We start from the raw sequence: 26,428 nt of genomic DNA, 5'->3' as shown, positions 1-26,428 counted from the left end.
AATTGGAGAAGTGTACTCTGCCTCCAGGAGGCCAGCACAGGGTTGGGGATGAATACTGCTTTAGAGAAGGGGAGAATTGTGGCTAATAATTCAACCTGTTGCAGAAACCGAACTAGATCATATTCTGCCCAAAAAAACCTGGAAGCTCTTTGATAATTCCTTTCACACCAGTATTTCCCCTACTACTTAGTCAGAATTAGTTCCTTTCTGTGTACCTTATAAAGGGATGGATGATAATTTTTTTTTAATAAGAAAGTCTATGTAACTTTGTAAGGTTTTTCTCAAATGAAAAATTGTAATTACATTTGGAAGACCAAATATATTTTGATTCACAAGAGCCAGGCTTTGTAGAAAGCAGAAAGGATTTTCTGTGATTTAAAAAAAAAAAAAAAAAAGTTTTAAAAATTAAGAATCTAGCCCAGAGTACTGAATAGTTCTAGGCTACCAAAGGAAAAAAAAATCGATACTTATTGTTTTCCACAAATGAAAGAAAAGTTTAGTCGGTAGGTTAGAAAGGATGGTTCTGGAGGGATCTAATTGGTATTCAATGCTGATAGTTTAAGAAATCAAAGTAAGAAAGTGATAGATTTGGGGAATTCACAGACTGGAGATTTTGTGGCTGGCCTTCCAGATTGCAAGAGGCAAAACATAGTATCTGTTGAAATTATCGGTTGCTGAGGGATGGTGTTTTGGCAAATGGGCCTGAAGTTAGTCTTATAGAATCTGGTATACTCCAAGGTGGTGTCTTCAAAGTAGCCATGAGTTCCAAACCTTGTAAAGGGAAGAAGTCTTTAGAAGGCACCTTGAGTCAGAATTAGAAAAGGTAGAATGGGGACACCTGGGTGGCTCAGTTGGTTAAGCAGCTGCCTTCGGCTCAGGTCATAATCCCAGCGTCCTGGGATCGAGTCCCACATCGGGATCCTTGCTCCGCAGGGAGCCTGCTTCTCCCTCTGATTCTGCCTTCCACTCTGTCAGCCTGTGCTTGCTCTCGCTCACTCTCTCTCTGACAAATAAATAAAATCTTAAAAAAAAAAAAAAAAAAAAAAAGAAAAGGTAGAATGTATGACAAGTCAGGATGGGACTAATGATACCTGTGACAGGAGCCACTTCTGAACACTTAAAGTCATCATGGATGTAGTATACCAGTGCACAAGACAGCAATGATTAAAGATGGTTCAGGGGTTAGGTGTTCGCCTCTCCATCCAGATGAATGCAAGTCACATGCCCTTTATGACCACCTTTTTACCTCTTGCTTCCTGGGAGCTAACTCGTATAAAAAAGTGAAGGAGAAGGAGGCTTGGAGAAATCTTGAATATATTTTTTAAGATGCTTGTGTCATATGGGGCAAGCTCATAAAACAGGGGTGATGGGGGCACTTTCTTTGCAAAACAACGTGGTATTGTCAGAGGAGTTTGGGCTTTGGAGCTCTGTAGATATGTGGCCATGAATAAATTTGGATAGCTACCAACAGAATAAATTTTCAACCTGAAAGTGACCATTGCCTTGAATTGGGAAAAATCAAAGCCTTCTGTCTTCAGTGGAAATGGGGGTCAAAACTGAGGTCACCCAGAAATTGAACTGAAATAATAAGAAAGTGGAAAATTTACATTTCTGCACAGAAGAGTTTTTAGTCTGAAATGTAATCACACATATCATTTTGAAATAAGAGTTCTTGGAGTTCCTGGGTGGCTCAGTGGGTTAAGCCTCTGCCTTCGGCTCAGGTCATGATCTCAGGGTTCTGGGATCGAGCCCCACATTGGGCTCTCTGCTCACCAGGGCCCTGCTTCCCCTTCTCTCTCTCTGCCTGCTGCTCTGCCTACTTGTGTGCTCTCTCTCTGTCAAATAAATAAATAAAATCTTTAAAAAAAAAAAAAAGTAAAGAAATAAGAGTTCTCAAGATGTTTAGTTCTTAAACGTCGGATCAGAGTTTCTTAAGGTACATAGGTCTGTTCTGTTTTATAATGTTATAGAATTATTGTTTTACCATGCAGTTGTTTTGATTTGCAAGGTTAGAGATTGATGGAGCAAAATACAATAAAATGTAATGAGCAGAACCAAATTCTTCTACGATGGTTTTAGCCAAAGTTCCAAGCATTCTTTTTTTTTTTTTTTTTTTTAAAGATTTTATTTATTTTATTTGACAGACAGAGATCACAAATAGGCAGAGAGGCAGGCAGAGAGAGAGAGGAGGAAGCAGGCTCCCTGCCGAGCAGAGAGCCCGATGCGGGACTCGATCCCAGGACCCTGAGATCACGACCTGAGCCGAAGGCAGCGGCTTAACCCACTGAGCCACCCAGGCGCCCAGTTCCAAGCATTCTTGACTGCAAATTTGAACATATTGACTTGACTATCAAAGTCATAGCTCACCGGAGCCTTGTACACAATCTAGTATCATTCAACAGCATGAAGATTTGTTCACTCATGTAGATTTATTTTGCTGGGTTTTTTTGTTGCCAGCACAAAGTGAAGTGCAAAGTTTGAAATACGCCTGCAAAGCTGGTCAGGATCAGCAGCCAAACCAGATAATTAAGACAAAACCATACTCAGCACCATATTCTTAGAATTTGTAAAGTACAAATTATATGCAGCTGTGAATAACTTTTAATATTTAAGCAATGGGTAAAAATTTTACTTTTTGACCTGAATTGTCTGGTTTGGCTCTCTCCATAGGCATTATGGCCAACTTTCCATTTTGATTTGTACTTTACAGGCTTGGGCGAAATCTAAATGGCTAAGAAACTGAGTAGTTTTGTTCTTAATTTGGTAAAACAAAATAAAACTATTTAGCGAGTCATTTATTATTTGTTGAGATATACTGTCTCTTGAAAAATGGTTTAAATAATCAAAATATTATAATTTTATGTTTATTTGGAAATTGAGATTTAAAAATAATTTGTCTAGTCCAAGGAAAGAAGGAATGTTAGCACTGGAGTATAGCCAGATAGTTCTTGGTCATTCTAAATAGACTAATTAAAAGAGTAGGTTTAATATTTTCTTTGGGAGAACTAGCTGGTACACATTCCCAGAGAGTTCGATAGTTTAACAGGAAAATTTCTGAAAGAAGGAATAGAAAAGAGATGCAAAATACATTAAAAAAAGAATTAAGAGAGTGACCAAATCGGTATGAGTCTGGAAAAGGGAGTTAAAGCTTTTTGGTGAGGGAAAAGGACAATTGAATGTTACAGAGTTCTGGTTCCTGGGGCACGGACCATCAAAGGTGGGATCTGAAAGAAAAATTACAAAGTGAAGGAAAGGACTGAATCAATATCAACATATATTCAAAAACTATGTCGTTAGCTATAAGAACTTCTTCCAGAATAATACAATTTTTTTGGTTTTGGAAGTGATCTGTTTACAACTAGAAAAAAAGGTCAAGACAAAGGAATTGGATTGAGTTTCTCCCTTAAATTTTGAACCTGGTCATTGCTTTCAGTGTTAGAGGAGGTCTACAGCTGTAAACAATTTACACTCCAAAAGTTACAAGAATGAGGCTGAGTGAAATACTAGTAATACTGGAGAGGATCCAGGGAGAAAGGGAAGGTTAATTTGATATGTCCTGTAGTATCCAAGAAGTTAGTTCTCTTCCTATGTGGTAAAGAGAGATAAAATGTAACCAAAAAAAGTTTTCAAACTCAATCTTCTGTATCCCAATTTTTTCCATACTATTTCTATATAAATGTATCTACTGGAACTTGTAAAAAATCAAGTGACTAGAAAGTTTGCAGCATACATCCTAATATAAATTTATCTTAACAAAAAACTCATATAAAAGTATTACTTTTCAGCAGCTTTGCTTAAATAATTTTATTTCTTAAAATTGAATATAATTGTCATTAATAAAACTATATTTTTCTGGTGTATGCCATATTATTTATTGGCTGTCATTAAGGGTGAAGATTTTGAGAGATGTAAAAGCTTTTTCTCACTTTAAAGATAGTTGTCAGAGATATAAACATGTTTGTTGTTGACTGGTATTAAGATACTTGTGTGGAAAACTAAGATGGCATGACTGATTTTCACATTAGCGCTTAATTTTGGCTATTATCTTCTCCAAACACCCATTCCCTTCTTTGAACAATAAAAACAAAAATAGTACCATAAATATTCTAATCAAATACTATATCTGTTAATTCAGGTATGAATTTTGCCCATGACTGTAATTTTGCTTGTGTTTAAAGAGAAAAAAACATTTTTGCAAATATGAGGACCTTGTCTTTCAATGGTACTCATTATTTCTACTTATTTGTCATTAAATGGTACTCATTATTTGCCAAGTAGGAATGACCATAACATTATTAGTTTGAATATCTGATAAAAAAGGGCACTAAGATACAATTTAAAATTAGGCAGATAATTGACTAGCATACTCCAAAAGGCAACACTGAAATTATTTTTACGGATGCTTACACTGTGCCATTTTTTACTTTTAGGTCCTTTGAATGGGAAGTTGTTGTCATTATTCCTAGGCTCTTTCATTCAACGAAGTTAAGATAAAGACGTATGTTTATCTTACATATACATATAAACCATGTATAGTTTTCTGAAGTACATATTTTATATATCCCTTTATATGGTTACATATATAATTTATATATAATTATGTAGGATATATATTTATACAAATGTATATATAACATATACATACCAGGAATTATAACATCAGCATATCACAGCTCCCATAATTTCTCATTTGCTTTATCCACAGTAAAGAGATTAAATATATCCAAAGTCTCTTATCCAAAGTCTCAGAATAACAATACCAACACCTCCACCAAGAAAATGATTACTGAAAGTAGTTTAAATTTGTTTGCAGGGTTGTTGTTGTTGTTTTTGGTCAAATTATCATGATTTAATAACTTGAAATATTTAATCACTGTGTAGTTATGCCACTAACTGCATATACATGTAAGTTCATTTGTTTCCTTTTATTTTGAAGTTTAACAGGTTGATTGCTTTTTAATTCTACATGGTCCAAACATTGAATATACTAAGCAAAATACACTGAAAGAAGTTTAACTTCTGTTATCTCCACCCAATAACCCCAAGATGTTGTCACTTTTATGGTTTACTCATTTATTTTTAATATGTCATGTATTAAATATATGTACATGTGATATATTAAATATATATGTGTCTAGTCATGTCTTTCCTAGGTAAGTTGTAGCATGCTATACACTTTTTTTAAAGTATAGTTGACACACAATGTTGCGTTAGTTTCAGGTCTTCAAATCTGTATGTTCCGCAATTCTGTCTGTTGTGCTGTGCTCACTGCAGGCATAGCTGCCATCTGTCACCATAAACTATTAAACTCTATGCTGTGCCTTTTATCCTTCTGTTCTTTTTAATATTATATTATTTTTAATACTGTATTCTAGATATCACTTTGTGGTCATAGAACAGAAATATCTTCTTTTTTATAACTGGACAGATTTTGTTGTGTTAATATGCTACGAATTCATCCATTCCAATATTGACAAATATTTATGCTATTTCCAATCTATGCTTTTTCTCTTGCAATTAATGGTGTTGGGTATGAGTCCTTTTGTGTGTTCACCAGTTTGTCTTTGGTATATATTTCTACAAAGAGTATCGCTGTTGCATGAACCTGGTAAAAGATATATTTAATTTTGCTAAATAGTGCCAATTTTTATGATATATGAACTTCTTTTATATATTTTTTCATAATTAGATCTAGATATGATCTATACTTTGCATTTGGTTGATACATATTTTAAATCTCTTAATCTATAAATCCCTGTTCTTTCTTTTTTCCTTCAGATTTATTTATTGATGTAACCACATGTAGAATTTCATCTCCTTGTCTTCCCTGTATTTCTTAAAAACCAAAGCTATATTTTGAAGTTTGATTTGATTTTGGCAGTAAGTGTCCAACATTTCTGTACAAGAAGTGTTGGATACTTTCTTTAGGAGACATGTGGTAACTGGATGGCTCTCCTTGTGTGACATGATGTTGGTAGCCACTGATGACTAAATCTTGCATTCCTTAGTAATTATTGATACAGAAAATGATGATATTCTAAGTCTATTGTAATATAGATGGTTATTTCTTTTCCCCTATCCTTTTTGTGTTCTGTTTCTGGAACTATGATTAGATGTATTTTTTTTTATCTCTACTTGATCCTTCATATTCTGTAATCTCCATTTCATATTCTCCAAGTCTTTTATTTCTATACTATATTCTAGATTTTTCCTTTGCTTCTATTTTCAAGTTCACTTATTGTCACTTCAGCTTGGTCTGACTACTAGTTAATCATCTCAGGTTGGCTATCTACGGGTTAGCCACTTCCAGTGAATTTTAAAATTTTAATCATTTAATTTTTATTTTAGAATGTTGCTTTGTTTAAAAACTACTTGGACAATTTTCATAGCCTTTTGATTTTTCTTATACTTTTAAGACATTGACACACATTGAACTTACTTGCTTTTGGTTTGTGCAACTCTGATACATGAAGTCTCCCTAGTTTTTGATGTATTCTTTTTTTCTTCCTGGTTTCACTTATCATGTCACATGTACTTATATATTTGTTGTGCTGTGTGTATGTGTGTATATATGTTTATGTACAGATCATTTGCAGGGGGACTTTATCTGGGAGAATTTTTTAAGTCTTGGGAGTACTTTCAATTCAGAACCATTTTAAAATAAATTTGCTGAGAATTTCAAGATTAGTCAGGTCATGGAAGTGATCTGAATCTCCTATTTTCAAGTTGACCTGCAAACTCATGCAAGTCCAGTTTATATTTCCATATTTTCTGGGAATATTTCTGCTGTTAACATTTCTTCAAGCTCAAGACAGGCAGAAATTAATTTGAAATTAATTAATTTCAAGAATGCCAGAAATTAATTGATCATTTATCTCCCACACAGCAGGCTAATTCATCATTTACTTTTATTGTGAGGTGATAAGTATTTGGCGTTCTAGTTCAGTGTGAGGATCTATGCTGTTAGTTCTAGGCTTTCACTTCTCCTGTGCCCTAAGATGTTCTCAGAAAGGAGGTGCAAGGTGCCTGAATTTAGGAAAATACCCTTACAATGAAAGTTGACGTTAGCACTCTTCCTCCTTGATTTCTTAATTTCACTTTATATTTAGCCTAATATTTCTCAGTTTCTTTACAGTTCAGCAGAACTTCATTTCTGTTTTATACCGGCTATTTAAAAATCTTATCATAGGTAGAGTTTTAAGGGTTATTTAGATCATTATGCTGCCAGAAAGAGAAAACTGTCATGGTGTATAGAATATTAAAGTTAATAGAAGTGATAAACTGTCCAAACCAAAGGACTCAGTGTCCTGTGTCTCAAGTTAAACAGATTTAAGAATAACTCTTAAGATTTCCTTGCCTGGACTGTAAAACAGACAACCAAAAAATATGAACAGTTCCTAAATACATCAAACAGTTACTGCAATTGTTTGATTATCAAGGGGCAAAATAAAGTTTTAAGGTTGACAAGCACATTACAATGAATTAAATGGAAATGTTTAATTTTCTAAAGGAAAATTCTAGTTACTAAGTTACATTTGCTGGCATGTTGGATTTAGTAGATTAGAAACTAGAAATGATAGGGCTTGTGTGAAGGTGTAATTAAGCCGCTGATCCAAAAGTTTAACAAGAGAGGTAACTCTTTCTGGCAAGGGAATGAAAGCTATAACTCAAGGTGTTTGTACCTACAATCTAATAGTAGAAACACAACTTTATAACACTTTGATGTACTTGGGGATCTTGAGATAATCAACATTATTCTCTCCCCATATGCCTGTCTTAGCATATTTCTTTGAATTAATGACAAAAGCTACTGGTTACTTGGCCCAAAGTTATTATTTGCCAGCAAATGGATTTTCTAGATCAATATGCCAAATGAAACATCATCTGGTTTTATCTAAGTTTTATCATTTCATTTTCATCAACAGATTTACTCTTGATGAGTTCATGTTGATTTATCTACCAATTTTTTATGAATCTGATTTTCAAGAATGCCTTCCTTTATTTCTGACAATATTATATTCATAGTTGGGTAGCTGCTATGAGTTGGTATGAGATGTAGCATTTTGTTTTATTTTTAAAGATTTTATTTATTTATTTGACAGAGAGAGACACAGTGAGAGAAGGCATACAAACAGGGGGAGTAGGAGAGGGAGAAGCAGGCTACCTGTGGAGCAGGGAGCCCGATGCGGTGCTCGATCCCAGGACCCTGAGATCATGACCTGAGCCGAAGGAGATACTTAGTAACTGAGCCACCCAGGCACCCCGAGATGTACCATCTTAGTTTGCTATCTCAACAGATATGACCAGATCAGGGATGAACAGAATTTTGGATATCATCAAGCCAAATCCTTAAAAAAAAAAAAAAGAAAAGAAAAAAAGAGTGGGAAAAATAAAAGAACAATGCACAGTGATTTGTGAAACTTTCCCCAAAGTCATTCAATTAAGATATGTTTATGTTACCAAAAAAACCCTATCCACATTCTTGATGTATCACTGATTGAGCAAATCATAGCGTTTTCTGTTAACCTGGTACTTATCAAGCCAGTGTGCTGAAAACTGAGGCTAAAAGGTGAATAAGGCATGGGAACTGCTCTGAAGGAATGCACAGAATTGGAGCAGTACAACTATAAAGAAATAGTTATGACTTTTGGTCAAAATAATTCTCATAATAGCTTTCAATGCATCCTTTCCACATTTATCACTGCAAAGATGAAAAAGGAGAAAATTCAAACACCAGAACAAAACAAGAACTGAGAAAACCTGTGCCAGACTTTTGAAGAATTGTAGACAGTTATAGGGTGGGTATGTGAAAAAGTGATTATCAGCATCTGACTTATCCTAAATTTTGATAGAGGTTATTCTGAATAATAGCACAAAGATGCTTTTTGTGTTCATTTTTAATGACATATACCAACCTCCTAGAGAACTGGACTTGCACTCTCTAGTGTGTTTCTATGAGGTTGACATATGTTCCTAAATGCCTTGCTTTCATCCCCTAGTAAACAAGGAATCCAAATGCCAAAAATTTACTCCGGCAGGAAATTTTTGTGCAACACATGTATTTGCATCTTTCTATAGGTGTGTGAGCTGGCAATGTAGCAGAAAATTAGGAAAAGTATAGTTCTCTTCCAAAAAGAATTACAAGGAGGTATGATGACAGGAAACCTAGCAGTGCATGCTGGGAATTCTACCATTTTTACATACTGTGTGGGTGGATTGCATAACACAATTTAAAAGTATAAAGAATAATAACAAGTTATTTACATTTTAAAACTGTATTTGTAAATGTGTATGTTCTTTTTTTTTTTTAAGATTTTATTTATTTGACAGAGATCACAAGTAGGCAGAGGGGCAGGCAGGGAGAGAGAGGAGGAAGCAGGCTCCCTGCCAAGCAGAGAGCCGGATGTGGGGCTCGATCCCAGAACCCTAGGATCATGACCTGAGCCGAAGGTGGAGGATTTAACCCACTGAGTCACCCAGGTGCCCCTGTAAATTTTCATAACTCTTTGATAACATATCACATAGTGACACAATCGTACATGAACATATTGTATAAATGAATATGTGTACTTTTATATATGAGTTCATACTGAATATAACTTGCTGATGATTGCATAATCAAAAATGTTTGGAGACTGCTAAGTAGAGAAGCAGAAAATCATGCAGTGAGGGAGGGGAAAAGGCAGTTTAAAAAATAGCCAACAACAGAGATGGGTTATATTAGTAATTCTACAGAGCTTGTAAGGATTAAAGGGAGCTCTGATAACCGGCAAACTTCTTCCCTCTCACAAAGGCTGTTGTTTTGTTATGAAACAACTTTATTGAGGTGTAGTTCACGGGACCTGTAGTTTACCCATTTAAAGCGTATACTTTGGTGGCTTTAGAATATTCACAGAGCTGTGCAACCGTATCACAGTCAGTTTTAGAACATTATTATCTCCCAAGAGGGAAAAGAAACAAGAACCTTGCAGCCTTTAGCAGTCACTTCCCATTTCCCTTCAACCTCAGCAGTACACAAACAATAATCTACTTTCTGTCTTTCTGTATTATCCCATCCTGCACATTTCATATAAATGGAATCATGGAATAGGTTGTCTTTTTCTGGCTTCTTTTACTTAGTGTAATGTTGTCAAACTTCCTCAGTGTTACAGTGTGTACCAGTACTCCATTCTCTTTTTCACTGCCAAGTAATATGCCAGTATGGAGATGTACCACATTGATCAGTCAGTGGGCGTTAGGTTTTTCTCCCATATTTTGGCTGCTGTGAATAATACTATTATAAGCATTTGAGTACAAGTTTTTATGTAGGTGTACGGTTTTTTTCAGTTGCATCTGCAGCTAGGAGTGGAATCAGTCACTGGGTCACATGGAAACTCTACATTTAACATTTTGAGGAACTACCAGACTATTTTCCAAAGCCGCTGCACCATTTTATAGGGTAGGATCTATTTCTTCCATATCCTTCGTGTCAACATTTGTTATTATATGTCTTTTTTATTTTAGCCATCCTAACGGGTATAAACAAATATTGCATTGTGACTTCAATTTGCATTTCCTAATGACTAAGATGCTGAACCTCTTTCATCTGTTTGTTAGCCATTTGTATATCCCTTTTGAACATATGTATATTCAAGTCCTTCGATATTTATAAATTGGGTTGTTTATCTTTTTGTTGTTGACCTGCAAGGGTTCTTTCTGTATGCTGGCTACTAGGCCATTGTCACATATGTGATTTGCAAACATTTTGTCTCGTACTGTCTTTGGATTTTCTTTATGGTTTCCTTTCATGCATCCTGATTAAGTTCAATTTATTTATTTAGTTTTGTTGTTGTTGCTTGTGCTTTTGATGTCACATTCAAGAAATCACTGCCAATGAGCACCTGGGTGGCTCACTTGGTTAAGTGTCTGACTCTTGATTTCAGCTCCGGTCATGATCTCAGGGTTGTGAGATTGAGCCCTGTGTTGGGCTCTGCACTGGTCGCAGAGTCTGCTTCAGATTCTCTTTCTCCCTCTCCTTTTGTCCCTTCCCCCTCTTGCTCTCTCTGTCGCAAATAAATAAATTTTAATAAGTAAATAATAAAAGTAAATAAATAAAATAAATGTTTTAAAAAAGCAACCACTGCTAATATCCAGGTAATGAAGATTTGTCCTTATGTTTACTTCTAAGGTTTTATCGTTTTAACTCTCAGATTTAGATCTTTGATCTGTTTTAAGTTTGTGTGTGTATGTGTGTGTCTGTGTGGTGTGTGAGGTAAAGTTTCAGTGATGTGGAATCCAGTTATCCCAGCACCATTGGTTGAACAGACTTTTTTTTTTTAATCCTTTTTTAAATAAACATATATATATATAATATATTTTTATCCCCAGGGGTACAGGTCTGTGAATCACCAGGTTTACACACTTCACAGCACTCACCAAAGCACATACCCTCCCCAGTGTCCATAACCCCACCCCCCCTCTCCCAACCCCCCTCCCCCCAGCAACCCTCAGTTTGTTTTGTGAGATTAGGAGTCACTTATGGTTTGTCTCCCTCCCGATCCCATCTTGTTTCATTTATTCTTCTCCTACCCCCTTAAGCCCCCATGTTGCATCACCACTTCCTCATATCTTTTAATCATATTTTTTAATCCATTTAATTGTCTTCGCAATCTTGTTCAAAATCAGCCACACATCTCTAGGTTTATTTTTGGACTCTCAATTCCATTCCATTGATCTATAAGTTTATTCTTCTACCATACTGTTTTTATAGGAGTGGCTTTGTAGTAAATTTTGAAATTGGAAAGTGTACATTCTCCAATTTGTTCTAATTTTTCAAGATTATTTGGCTGTTTGGGCAGATTGCATTTACATATGAATTTTAAAGTTGGATTTTTCATTTCCGTAAGAAAAGGGTATTGTGATTCTGATAGTCCCTGCATTGAATCAGTAGAGTTTTGAGAACTATTGCCATTTAACAATATTAAGTCTTCTAATCTTTGAAAATAGCATGCCTTTATTTATTTATGTATTCTTCATCTTTCAGTATTGTTTTGTAGTTTTCAGTGTACAACACTTGCACTTTCTTGCGTAAATTTATTACTAGGTATTTTATTCCTTTGGGTAGTATTGTAAATGGAATTTAAAAAAAATATCCTTTCATATTGTTTGTTGCTGCTGTACTGAAATATACCTGACCCTTGTGTTGTTCTTGTAATCTACAATTTTGCAGCATTTGTTTATGGCGTCCAACAGATTTTATGTGGGATCTTTAGGGTTTTCTACATATGAGGTCATTCCACCTGTGAGCAGAGATAGTTTGTATCTAATTGAGATGCCTTTATATCTTTTTCTTGCCTAATTACTCTGGTTAGGACTGCCAGTAAAATGTCATATAAAAGTGATGTGAAAGTGGGCATTCTTTCTTGTTGATATATTAGAGAGTTGAGAAAGGTTTCAGTGTTTTATACTTGAGCTTTGTATTAGCCGTGGGTTTTTTATATGTACCTTTTATCATGTTGAGGACATTCCTTTCTACATCTGGTTTACTGAGTATGACTATCAGCAGGTTGTCAGATTCTTAAAATTGCTTTTTCTTTATCTATTGACATGATCTCCTGTGTTTTTTTCCCTATCTTCTATTATAGTGTTTGGTTACATTGATTTTTATATGTTGAAACACCTTTGCATTCCTGAAATATATCCTACTCCTTTGTGATATATAATCCTATTAAAATGCTATTATATTCTATTTTCTATGATGTTGCAAGGGTTTTTACAATCATATTTAAAAGGGATGTTGGTGTGTAGTTTTCTTGTGACATCTTTGGTTTTGGTAGCAGGATAATGCTACCCTCATTGAATTAGGAAGTGTTTACCTCCTGTTCTGTTTTTGGAAGAGTTTGAGAAGGATTGGTATGTAGTAATTAATTAATTAATTAATTAATTATTTTGGAATTCAGTATTTAAACTGTCTTCTGGTCATGGGTTTTATGTTTGGGATTACACATTTTTCTTTACTTGTTACAGGTCTATGAGATTTTCTGTTGACTCTGTGTCAGTTTTGGTAGTCTACATCTCTAGGAATCTGTCCATTTCATCTAGGTGATCTGTTTTTTTGGCATTCAATAGCTTGTAGTATTCTGTTATAATCTCTTCTTTATTTCTCTAACATTGGTAGAAATATCCCTACTTTCATTTCTATTTTGTCAATACAATTCTTGTCTTTTCTCTTCTCATTATTCTATTTTTAAAGGCTTCAGTTTTGTTGATCTTGTAAAGAAAAAAAAAAACTTCGTTTCTGTATTTTTTTTTTCATTCTCTATATCGTTTATCTCTGCTCAAATCTTAGTTTCTTCTTTCTGCTAGTTTTAGGTTTAGTTTTTTTTTTCTTTTAATATAGTTGGTTTTTTAAAATATTTTATTTTATTTAATGGGACGCCTGGGTGGCTCAGTTGGTTGGACGACTGCCTTCGGCTCAGGTCATGATCCTGGAGTCCTGGGATCGAGTCCCTCATCGGGCTCCCAGCTCCACGGGGAGTCGGCTTCTCTCTCTCTGACCTTCTCCTCGCTCATGCTCTCTCTCACTGTCTCTCTCTCAAATAAATAAATAAAATCTTAAAAAAAAAAAGCTTTATTTATTTTACTTATTTATTTGACAGTCAGAGATTACAAGTAGGTGGAGAGGCAGGCAGAGAGAGGTGGAAGCAGGCTCCCCATGGAGCAGAGAGCCTGATGCAGGGCTTGATCCCAGGACCCTGGGATCATGACCTGAGCCTAAGGCAGAGGCTTTAAACCACTGAGCCACGCAGGCGCCCTTTAATATAGTTATATTATAATATAAGGAATAAAATTAATTTCTTGATTTGAGCCACAAAAACCTCCTACTTTGTTTCAGAGGACTTCTTCCTGGTAAAGTATCTGGTTGCTCTAAACCTGTGCTTATCTTGCAGACTTCCAGTAGGTAGATTCTGACAGTTTTAGCAAGTTTTCAATTTCTGAGCTCCAGAGTTGCCTCTTCCACTGTTTTTGCTGATGTTCTTTGGTTCAGAAACATTTTGCATTCATTTGGAACGGACATACGTCTTTTCATAGGTCTATGTTAACTTTTCCATCCTCTGTCATGATAAGGTCTAAAAAGGCCTGGGCCACTGTTAGAACAATGACATAAGGCTAATCATACTAGATGAGTGAGAAGTGACTAGTATGTTGAAGGCTTTGTTTGCTAAGTGCATGCCCTACCAGGAGTGAAGGAAAAATTCTACCATATTAGTAAACTTTTAGCATATAGGATAACACATTCAGGTTAGTATATCTTGGATCTCCTACCATGATAAAAGAAGCATAACTGATCTTTTTGTCATTTGTAGTAATTAGCTAGCAATGTTGTGAATGGTCCATAACTAGATTACTTATTTGTTCATGGGGTTTGTGGATAGTAGTCTTATTTGTGCTTATTTATATTTTCTGGTCTCTTTAAAATAAGTATTATGTTTTAAGTATTATTTTTTTAACAAAAGCATTTAAATTCTCATAAAATTAATAAATGAGTGGGTAGACAGAAAAAAATTTGGACATGAAATTTTTCCCAAGCTGAAATCGAGATTCTTTATCTGTAAAATAATGATTCGATTATATTAGTTGTTTTCCAAAGTGCTCCTTAGAGTCTGGGGAGTCTGTGGATGACCTCCAAGGGCTATTGTTGGAGGAAATTAGATGGGAGGACAGTTTCCAAGTGGGCAGGTTTCCAACTGCCCCTCCAAGAATTAATGGGAAAAGTTCCACTTTTGATATACATGACTTCTGTGTAATATATATATTTACATATTTATTTTTAAAAGAATGTACTCCATTACTTTAAAAACCTTTTGAAAGCTAATGTGAAAATAATTTACTTCTGACTATACCCTGTCAAAATATTAAAATATAATTATTATTTTGTTATTTTTCCAATTACCTAGAACATCCTCTGAGCTTGGCTTGAACAGTGATTTGGGGAATAAATAGAAGAAAAATGCATTGGGTTATGGGTATTGTAAAACTTTTAATAATAACATATGTTGCTGAGTCCATGTAGATTATTCTAATTAAAGTAGTAATATGCATTAGTTTCAAGTTTTAAGATCTCAGAGATATTATAAATAGGATACTTATAATTAAGACAGTTGTCTTTGAGGTAGTTTTCAAAGTTTCTACAATCAACAGATAAAGGAAATTGTAAACACAGAAGGTACCTTATTATAATTGTCTTGTGTTAATTTCTATCATTTAGTGAGAAAGGTAAATTTTTACTAGTTTGAACCAATAAGAATGCAATTTTTTTCTCCAAAGTTTTATTTAAATTCTTATTCATTAACATATAGTGTAATATTTGTTATAGGGGTAGAATTTAGTGATTCATCTCTTACGTGTAATACGTAGTGTTCATAACAAAAGAGGAATGCAGTTTCTATTTGAAGAAAAAAAAATTTAGTTTTGTTGTTATACTACCAAACACATTTGGGAAATATGTTAGGTAATATAAGCCTAGTTTTAATACTTTTATTTTCATACATCTAGGATTTAGGTGAAATTATACCTTTTTCTTTGGATCATTACCAAAAAAGTGTTTATTTTTATTGATTTGAGACACTTTAAAATCATGAAAAAAATCAACATACACATTTTTATGACCTTATTGTATAGGGATATACCAAAATAAGATTGCCTTTCAAAAACATATTTTTAAAAAACATGAACCTCGATTTCTTTTCTTTCTTCTTTCCCATAGTATTTTGAAGTCAGAAGACATGCCTGGGTAATGGCAGATATATAATGAAAACACTAGGGCCTTTATTTAATTAGCTAATTGTAATATATATTTTATTACCTAAATTAAAAGGATGTTGTGTATATCTTTTGCTTTTGCAAAACTTCAACTCTCTTACTTTCAATAGTTGAACATAAAAGAGATTTGAATTCATCAGTATCAATTTAACCAGAATTCAATAAAATCCTGAGGGACATTTACTCTTTTAAGTGTTTAGAATAAAAAGAATATCATTCATTTTTTTTCATATTTCGTAATTGAATCTTATGTTATTATTATTCTTACTATTATTATTATTATTACATTTTTTTAAAGTGCTTACAATGTGCCAGACTCTGGATATTATTTTGCAAGTTTAGAATAATCCTTAGAACAACATATTGGCCAGTTTTGCAGATGAAGTGACAGATGCTCAGGCCAGGTTGGTGAAGTGGGTACATTTGTTTACTCAGCAGACCTCTCTCTGAAAGGACCCCTGATGGGGAACTTGTGAAGGAGATAAAGCCTGTTTCCAGAAAGGATTTCCCACTATGGTGTGTGGGTGGAGAGCAGGTGGGCAAACTCTATACACAACCACAATTTTTTAAAATATGTATTTCATTTTTCAGTGGATTTCTTTAGTATGTTTCACTAGCAGTGGGGTCTCTTTTCTTTATTCTTCAGTGGCTTTTGTAGTCTTGAATTTTCCTGAAACTTTGTTCTCCTTCTCTCCCTGTCCTGGGTGCTCCTGCTTGGAACCCTCTTCAGGGAGATGATCGACTTTATTTAATCGCATTTCTTCAAATGGATGGACCTAGAAGGAATGATGCTCAGTGAATGAAGTCAGTCAGAGACAGACAAGTAACATATGATTTCACTCACAGGTGGAATTTAAGAAACCAAAAAAACAAACAAAGGAAAACAGTGAGAGAAACAGACAAACAAAAACAGACTCTTAACCATGGAGAACAAACAGATGGTTGCCAGAGGCTACAGGGTGGGAGGTGGGGGAAATAGATAAAGGGGATTAAGAGTACTTTGACCCGTTTACCACGGTGAGCACTGACAAATGTATAGAATTGTTGAATCATCATATTATATACCTGAAACTAATGTAACACTGTATGTTAATTATACTTAAAAAAAAAATTAAGACATTTCTCCTGGCATTTTTCTCTCCTTAAGCAGCTGTTTTGTGTGTTGAGAACAGCGGCCTGTGGTCAGGCAGGTAGCGCAGGGATGATCTTGGTGATAAATATCCCATAAGTTTGGGTTTATGCTGCTCTTGGATTCCTCCAGACACTCTGGCAAGATTGACTTCTACCTTGTGGAAGCTTTCTCTTTTGGATGTTGTATTTGGTAGTTTCCCCCACATTGTTTTGCTGTCATCAAATCCAATATGCTTTTGATGTTTAGAAATTTCCAGAAATGTCTTGTCTGATGTAAGCCCTCTTTCTCTTAATTTCAGTACTGTTATGGGTTTATTTTTAATTCAACAACAACAGCTACATTTTTGTCATGTTAGTGGGATACAGCATGCGAGGCAAGGAAAACATGTATTTGGAGTCCATTATATTAAAATCTTCTGATACCATAAATGAGTTTTGTTAAGTATCTCATCTCAGGCTTAAAAACTGATACTCAAGACTGTGCATCATGTTTTGCTCTTTCTTGAAAAGAAATTTTATAACTATACTAATGGTGCCTTTTTTTTTTTTTTTAAGATTTTATTTGTTTATTTGACAGAGATCACAGGTAGGCAGAGAGGCAGGCACGAGCCACCCCCACCCCTGCCCCCACCGACAGGCTCCCTGCTCATGATGGGGAAGGGGGGGGCTCAATCCCAGAACCCTGGGATCATGACCTGAGCTGAAGGCAGAGGCTTTATAACCCACCGAGCCACCCAGGCACCCCACTAATGGTGCTCTGAGCATTGTGTTGTTTTCTACTATTGAAAGACCCCTCTCCCCTTGCTAAAGGCTTGTTTAAGTAACCTGATGTTCCTGTCCCCAAAGCACCCCCTATCCCCTTGCTGAAGGCTTGATTGTTCCCATAGCCGGATGGCAACACATACCAGGATGTCTATTGTCTGTGATCACCCGGTCTGTTAAAAGAAAAGACAAATGAGGAATAGAGTGTACCTGGAACTTTCCAGAGTGCTGAGCCAAGGCCCGCCAGAACAAACCGTTGTGTCCTTGCCTTAAACCCAGTGCCTGACAATGCTTGATTTAAGTTAACCAATCAGATCCCTGTAACCAAGCATCTGCTTCTGTAAACTCGCTTCCTGCCACCCCAACCCTTGCCCTATATAATCTGCTCCCCAATCTATCCCGGCGGCGCGCTCAGCCCACAAAGGCTGATGCGTCCGCAGGCGCCTGTGTAACCAATAAACCTCTTACAACTTGCATCCAGTGGAGGCTTGGTGTCTGCTTCTTGGGTGCGGATCGAGGGTCTTTCACTATCTCATAGGATTTCTTTCATTTTTTTTTAATAGCTTTGGTTTATCTCTGATATAGTCTGTTTTAAATATTTATTAAGAGATTTCAAGCCTAGTTAATAGTGTGATAATAATGCATGTTACAAAAAGATTGAGATTAATTGAATATAGTACTTTAAAAATTCATGCTTCATAATTATAAGAGATTTGATGTTTTTATTAGAATGTTTTACCACTTATAGAGATCCTTATAACACAAGATAAATCATAATTTTCTACACATATGTATGTTTTTATTTCCCTTATTTTCCTTCAGTGACGTTAAGTACAGGGTCTAACATAGGCAACGTACTGGGGTTGAGAACAAACCCATATTTCTTAAGATGTGACTCACAGTTTCTTTAAAGCAGTAGATTGTGCTAGGAAGCATTACTGTTTTGGTATTTTTTTTATTGCATTTTGATCATAGCTGAAATAAATTACGAAAAAATGGAAATCCCTTACAATTTAAGGAAAAAACTTTTTTTTTTTTTTTTCAGAGTTCAGGTAATTCTTTTTTTACAAGAATTCAAAAGGACAGATTAGCCAAAACAATGAATTTTGGAAATAGTTAAAGGAAACTCATGTTATGTGGAGAAAATGATTTCATAAACTGTTAGCAAATAATAGTTTAAGGCTTCCCAGAATATTTATTAACATTAATCAGAACAATTATGCATTGAGGAGGATTAGTTCTGTCTTGAATGAGATGATTTAGCAAGGTTATCCAATGATTATAGTTTAAGGATTCAGAAATTAAATAGATTTTCTAAATCAGTTTTGTAAAATTAATTTTTTTCTTTGTGGATCATCTTTCCTCCATTTGGTCAAGTTCAATCATAATTTAACATAGTTCCTGAGTAGAAAAGGTACTTTCCATTCATACAGTAAATGTTTAGTTGTATTCTTTTGAGGAATATACAAGATGTTTGGCCTTAGCAGTTTAGATGTATTAAGGAGAATTTTTGTTTCTTTGTACATAGTGTTCCCTAAGCTGAATTAACTAAGAAGCATTAATGATAATTTTGTAAAACCAAGTTAGAGATGGGTTTCCTATGTTATACATGGGTTGTAACATTTTTTTTTTTCACCTCTTAGCATTTGATACCCTAATGCATACAGACTGCTTGAGTGACTGTGTTTGACGGGTGTGGCTAGAGTGGTAGTGTGTGTGTGTGTGTGTGTGTGTGTGCGTGCCCGCGCGGGGAGGGTGGTGATGGGGTAGATATTATGGCACTCAAGTTTTAGTAAGATAAGCCTTTAAGGTTATCTTACTAAAGATTATATAGTCCAATTTCCTGACAATATGTATATGGGGAAAACAGGCTTGGGAGGTAGGGTCCCATGGTTACTAGCAGAGCCGAGCTGTGTCTTAGCCTCACCTTTCACTACTCCATCACTCTGAACAATGGAGCTCAACTTGATAGCAGTTTTGCCCCTCAGGGAACGTTTGGCAATGTGTGGAAATGGTTTTGGATCCAAATGTCAATAGTGCTTAGCTTGAGAAATCCCTCCAAAACATGATGTAAATCACAAACCCTTATTAACCAAGGAAAGAACAGTTAACCATTTACTTCTGCTATGAGCATGATCAAAATCTAATGACTAATTTTTAGTCCTTATTATGTCATATATATACATATATATATTTCCTTCTTTAAGAAAAAAGTATTTGTCTCTGGGCCATTTTCTCATAAGTAGGTATTCCCAAGGAGAGTTCCTGAAATGTCAGTTGCAAAGATAAATTCATTATAATTTCACAGTCTCACAAAGATGAATTTTTCATATACTTATTATAAACTTAAGTAAAAAGTCTAGGTGGTTTTGTCAGAGCCTAAGTGTTGATGCCAGAACAAAATCACAACTTCAGAACCAAACTGCTTCCTTGCAAGACATTTCCAGTTACTTTGACAGTTAACGATGCTTTTGAATAATTCTACAAATATTTTTAAAGCCATTAAAATTGTAGCAATTAAGATTTAACAGTACAGCTGAATTTAAGTAGTGACTAAGGTCCACAGAAGATATTTTGTTTGTCTTACTTTCCAGTATTTTTCTATCCTACTTGGTCAGTGAGAGGCGGATATGCGTGATGTTGCCACTATTAATTCTTTCAGCATGTGAAAGTAAGAAAAAAACCCAATAATAGGAGAAATTTAAAAATCACCATATACGTATTGTTTTAGAAGTGTATCTTTCAGATTTTTGTTTCCTTCATTGCTTTTCCTGAGCACCCATTCACCCATCATTTATGCGTTTGTACCTTCATTCACTTATCCGTTTATTTGCTTATCTGCCAAAAATTAAAAGACAAATACAATATTATACCCTTAAAATTTATAGTTCTCTGAGGAAACAAGTAAATAAGTACATGAATATTGCCATTGATTGTAACATGAACTTCCTGTGGGAATCAGGAGAAGCCTCAGAGAGATCATGAGAAATAGCTCTGAAATTAGGTAAAGGATACTGTGAGAGGTTTCAAGCTTAGAGTTTCTTCTGAACTCCCCCAATGAGCTGATAGAGATCCTGAATAAAACCAGTTTTGATTAATATAGTCCCCATTGTTTCTCCAGTTAGGTAGTGTTGGAGCTTTCTATGGGCTTATAGTTCCCAATTTAATATTAAGGCCACAGGAGGAGACTGATGGCAGTGACTTAACCAGGTAAGTTCTCTTTTCTTCCCATCATCAAAAGCCTGCGTGAGGCTAGTCATGGTTTGGCTGCTTCTGCCATTCTTGATGTGGCTTTCCTCTGAATTATGACTTCAAGACCTGAAGATCAGTTCATGCTTCTCCATCTCCAGCTTCCTATCCTCGTTCAAGGAAGGGTAAAAAAAGGAGTGAAATGGAGAGGCATCCATATAAGGAAGACAAAACTTTTCAAAAATTCTTATCAGGCCTCCACTTCTGTTTTACTGCCAAACTATACCACATAGCTAAGTTTGTCTGTAATGAGAGTCTTGGTAACATAAGCTTTTTTTTTTTTTTTTTTTTTTTTAAACTATAGGGAGGAAACAGAAAAATAATGGTAGGTAGGTAAATAGCAGACTTTTGACAGGGAGGAACTAATATATAAAATAAAATTAGAATCCACACATAAAAAAAATCAGCTTTCACTGATGTGTGTTGAGTGCTGTAAAATATTGTGAACTTGCCAAGAAAGTATGAAAATTCCAAGGCTGAATTTTCTCTTCCTTTTTTCTTATGCTCCCCTTGCTTGTTGTGGGATACGGAGTATTGAGATAATGAAGATGCTTGTGCACTCGTGTGTGTGTGTGTGTGTGTGTGTGTGTGTGTGTGTGGTGTGTAAGCCATGGTTGCAGTGTACCATTTGAAATAAGATGGGGACTTAGATAATTTTGTTCCCGTCATGCTGGTAGGTCCTGTCTGTCAACAAAGTATTTGTGAGCCAGACTTGGTAATAAGCACAAAGTATGAACTTTCTTTCCAGGAGAAGTGAGGTTGTGTGGGAAAATGAGCTTTCACTTGACAAAGTTTCAAATGAGAAGATGCTTTACATATATAGTTAGATTTTACTGATCTACTAGTAGTTCATAAACTTGAGAATAAAACCTGCTGTGGGGAATCAAAAATCTGATGGGTGTGGGCTCAAAAGAGAGGGAAGCAGATGAAATGGAGACAGAAATGGACAGTTCTTTCAGGTTTTACTCTAAGAGTAGTTACTATGTGTCAGGGGTGGAGTGATATAACATCTTGGGAATAATAAAAGGGTTTCTAGCTTGACAGACTACATGGGTAACCGCATCTTTAAGATTGAGAATACAAGACACAGGAGAGGTTTGGAAGAAATATAAGAGATTTGCTGTTTGGGAATTACTGAGGGAATTAAATGGCTCTTAGTGCCCGTTCTCATTAGACTGTAAGAGATCCAGATCTCAAGCTTGATAAATGGTTATGGACTGACCATATGTATTTGGGAATTAAATGTATATTAGTGTAGTTTCTAGGGCTACCATAACAAAACCTGGTGGCTTAAAACAATAGATATTTATTATCTCCCAGTTCTGGATGATAAAAGTATAAAACCCAGGTGTCAACAAAGCCATACTCTCTCTAAAGGCTCTAGGGGAGGGTCCTTCCTTGACTCTTTCTAGATTCTGGTAGTTGCCAATAATCCTTGGCTTGTAGGAGCATCACTCTGGTCTCCGCCAGTGTCTTCTCATGGAGTTTGCCCCTGGGTGCCTATATCTAAATTCATCTCTCTTTTATAAGGACACCAGTCATTCATTGGACCAGGGCCCACCCTCATTCACTTGACCTCATTTTAGGTTGATTACATCTGCAAAGACCCTATTTACAAATAAGTTCAATTCACAGGGGCCGAGGGAGAGGACTTCATTCAACATATCTTTTCAGGGGACGCAGTTCACCCCACAATTATATGTGTAGCCAAAGAAGCCACAAAAACAGATATGATCACCCAGACAGAGGATGTGGAATGAGAATAGGACCAGTGGGAATCCCTTGGAAGTCCTCCACCGTAAAAGGAGAGTAAGCTGATAAAGGGGGGGGGGGGGTATAAAGACATGGTATAGTCAACAAGACAGAAAAAGTAATCCAGAAAAGTTTCATTTTGATAAATGTATTGTACAGATTCGATGAGAGGGTTAAAAGTCTTTGAAGATTTCAAGTAGCATAAGTACTAAGAATAGACCACTGTAACTCTTGCTAAATATGGAGAGGAACAAGTTTGGGAACAGAGGAATAATTTAGGACATTTGTAGCAAGCCAGGCAGATTATGATGGCTGCTTGACCCAGGATGTGGCTGTGGAAAGGAGAGGACTGGGCATATTACTGAAGTAAAGTCAAAAGGAACTGGTACTGGCTTGGATATAGAATAGGAGTCAGAGATGACTTCCAGGGTTTTTCTTTAGCAAACAGCAAGACCGAATTGGCATTATTGAGAGAAACAATGCATTGAATCCTTGGAGAGAAGGTGATTTCAGTTTTATGAGACTGACACGCTGCCTACTGCGCTAAGAAGGCACTTGATTTCAGTTTTAAATATGTTGATGACATATCTGTCATATTTTCTAGTGGCAGGGTCTAGTGTGTTGATGCATATTAGTGTCAGAGACTCAGAGGGGGATTGAATCCAAACGTAGCTATGTGGAAGTTGTCTGAAAAGAAAGATGGTAATTCAAACCATGAGAATGGATGACCACCGAAGAGACTGGGGAGAACCAGCAAGATCAGGAGAGTGTTGTGCCAAGACAGAGAAGAGAGCCTCTGTGTCCCCGGGCTGTGAACAGTGGCATCACTGGGTGCGATGACAAGCAGAATGAGAGCTTAGAGGAGTATATAAACTATGGAAAAACCAAAATATGCATGTTGTGTGAGTCCGTGTGTGAGTGTGTGTGTGTGTGTGCGCGCGCACGCAAGCACGTGTGTTTGCAGAGAGTCATTTTTGTGCTTTAAAAGGAGTAGATGGCAAATTAAATGGAGTTTTGGTTGGAAAGAAATCCTTCAGTCACCTGACCATGAAATGGAGGCAAATTGTACCTACAAATGAAAATGACCGAATTGATAGGGAAATACACAGACATAAGTGAAATTGACTAAAGCCTTGACGATGTTTAGAATCCAGTGGGGAATTCCAGACAGAACAGAGAGTTCAGAGGAAGAGCAGAGAGAATGGCGATTGAGCGTATCCCCTCACCCCCCCAAAAAACCTGGGAAGGGAAACCCGAGCTCAGCGTGTTGGTTCCCATTCTGTGGGAGAATGGTCACCTCTCTGTTGCCTTGGGAGGTAAGAGGAAGAGGAAGCTGTTAACTGGAAGTAGATGGCAAATATGTTATTCAGCTAAGAATGATCATCCAAATTAAGGAGGGAGGAAGAGTAAAATGACTTTCAGACATTAACTCTAACTTCCAAATGCTGTGTTCATGCTTTTTATAAGAAACATGCTGATTGTGTTTCTTCTGTCCTTGCCTCTTTCTTTGGACATTCAGTGCTGGTAGTGTCAACCAGAGAAGCTCTCTTTTATATGGTCTGCCGTCACCCCTTCGTCAGCACTTCCTGACAGCTGTTTCCTGTCACTGAAGGTCACTCTCTTCCTCCCTCTCCCCAGGGGCCAGTGAATTCTCCCTGGGAGGTGGGGCCCTCTGGAGATGCAGCTCCCAACTCCTGCCACATGACTGAAATCCAGGGTTTTGACATTCAGTTTTTGTATCATCATTTGCTTGCTCAAATATTTTATTAAGTATTCCTTTTTTTTTGCCAATCTACTAAAAATCACATTGAACCAATGGTATTTCCTATTGCTCCTGTGATCTGTAGTATAATCTCTAAGTCTTGCAAGATAGATACTTTATTAGTTTTTTTTTCCTTCACCATTTGAGTTTTTCCTATTACTATTACAAGTTACATCTATTGCTATTAACTTTATATGTTAAATTTATATGTTAAATACTTGTAGATGAAGGGATGGTTATTTTCTTCCTTTTTCACTCACAGTATATGGTTTCAAATGGTTGGCGTTGGGTAGAAAGCTTTGTATAGCCGTACTTAGGGAACATTCAAGTGATTTCATTTTGGTTCACTCACTTGTGATCCAAAGAGGGTGTTGTGGTATTGGTTTTGATAAAACCTCACAACCAATGGGAATCTTTTTTGAGTTAGTGTGGAGTGGCCTTAATGCTGGAAATAATCCTGTTGGCCAGGACCCCAGAGCTCTACAGAGAGAAAAGGATGCAGGAAATTCTGTTGTTTACACACGTGTCTGTAGCACTGAGCCGCTGGAGCAGCCCAGCCAGCCCAGAGGGTAAGATGCCTAATAACCTTGTGGTTTTCTATTTAATTATTATATTTTCCTGCTGGAGCAGAGCATGTGGTATTCTCGGAGCAAAGAAAAAGACAGTTGCTTATAAGATGCAGAACAAAACGACTGTAGGTCTGTGAAACAGAGGGATTTGAAGTTTCTTCTTAAAGTGGACTTGATTCCTTCCCTCTTTCTTCCCTTTTCCACTGTTGGTATTATTTATCCTGACAGCTTGCCACACTTTTCCTGTTTTAAAAAAATAACTATACTAAGCAAAACTCAGGTAAGAATTTCAACTCTAAATTTAGACATTCATAGATTATGCTGATATTTTTAAAACTTTGTTTTGTAGTTCCAAGTGAATACGAGTTAGTCAATATGTTTGGAGTAATCTATATCCTTAGAATTTTTAAAAAATATAAAACTGTTATGCGAACCCTTATATTTATGTCTCATGCATTCAGAGTTATTTTCATTTTGATCGCTAGTCCTCATGCTGAATTCCTGTCATTGTTAACAGAAAAGTATACTTCAAATTTAGGACTAATATTGATTTCCTTATATAAGTTACCTGGGGAGTATGGAGGAAATAGGGACATAGAATCAAATAGTAAAATCCTGTAGATAATAAAAAAGAAATGGATCTTTATATGGAAAGTAATTATAGAACTAAAAGGGAAAAAAAAAAAAAGATCTCTGGAAACCTTTGGGAAATATTTGTTAATGTTTTCCACAAAGATAAATTATAAAATGAATGTTGAGTGGGTATGTCTATTGAATAGAAATATAATAAAGATATTTAAAAACAGACACATGTAAGTAACAGGCAGTTGAAATACACAATAATATTTCTTGATATGCTCATTTATATCAAGACTACTTCTCTGTTTCCTGAAGTCATGCAAATATACTTTTGCTAATACTTTTGTGGAATTGGGTTTTGTTAAAGCTGTTGATTAAATGCCTTGTTTTTCATCATTTTTTTTTGTTGAATATCCTTGCATGTGCATTAAATATTCCTGAATTCTGACATTTATGCAATTTTTACATAACCATTAGATTGAAAAGGAATCTTAAAAAGCTAGAGATACAATATCTGTGTAATTTTTCTGTGATTTTGCAAAATTGATTTAAGGTATCAATAAATCCATTTGCATGACATTCAGAAAAATGCTTTATGTGAATTGCTTTTTCCCCCAAAACTTAAAAAAAAAATAGTTTTCTTGTAAAATGACAGATCATATAATGGTCTCTCTTTTGCATTTTTCATGTTTTTGTTGGATTTAGTAATTGCTTGATCACTGGGACATAGCTTCCTGGTGCTTTGCTATAGTTGTGACCTTGAAATTTATGAGCGTTTCCTCTAATTACTAGAGGCACAAATATAATGACAGTGATTCTTTCA

General features: G+C 35.7%; 1 protein-coding gene across 11 annotated transcripts in view; it reads left to right on the top strand.

Annotated features, from left to right (window-relative positions):
* The window catches only part of CCDC102B (coiled-coil domain containing 102B), a 320,660-nt gene that overhangs the window by 32,275 nt on the left and 261,957 nt on the right, over nucleotides 1–26,428 (top strand). For 2 of the 11 annotated variants that reach the window (XM_059140060.1, XM_059140059.1), the window contains one exon: nucleotides 10,327–10,438. The exons of 3 other annotated variants lie outside the window; for them this stretch is intronic. Coding sequence is in view for 3 of the 8 variants with exons in the window: in XM_059140055.1 (XP_058996038.1) it covers nucleotides 24,863–25,026 (164 nt within the window). In the remaining 5 variants the exon portion in view is untranslated. 6 more of the 11 variants (XM_059140063.1, XM_059140066.1, XM_059140055.1 and 3 more) reach the window with 5 other exon arrangements.

Source organism: Mustela lutreola, chromosome 11 (assembly GCF_030435805.1).
Source record: "Mustela lutreola isolate mMusLut2 chromosome 11, mMusLut2.pri, whole genome shotgun sequence".
NCBI classification, from domain to species: domain Eukaryota; kingdom Metazoa; phylum Chordata; class Mammalia; order Carnivora; family Mustelidae; genus Mustela; species Mustela lutreola.
Note: the sequence above shows the minus strand (reverse complement) of the source record. Positions and strands in the feature narration are given on the sequence as shown.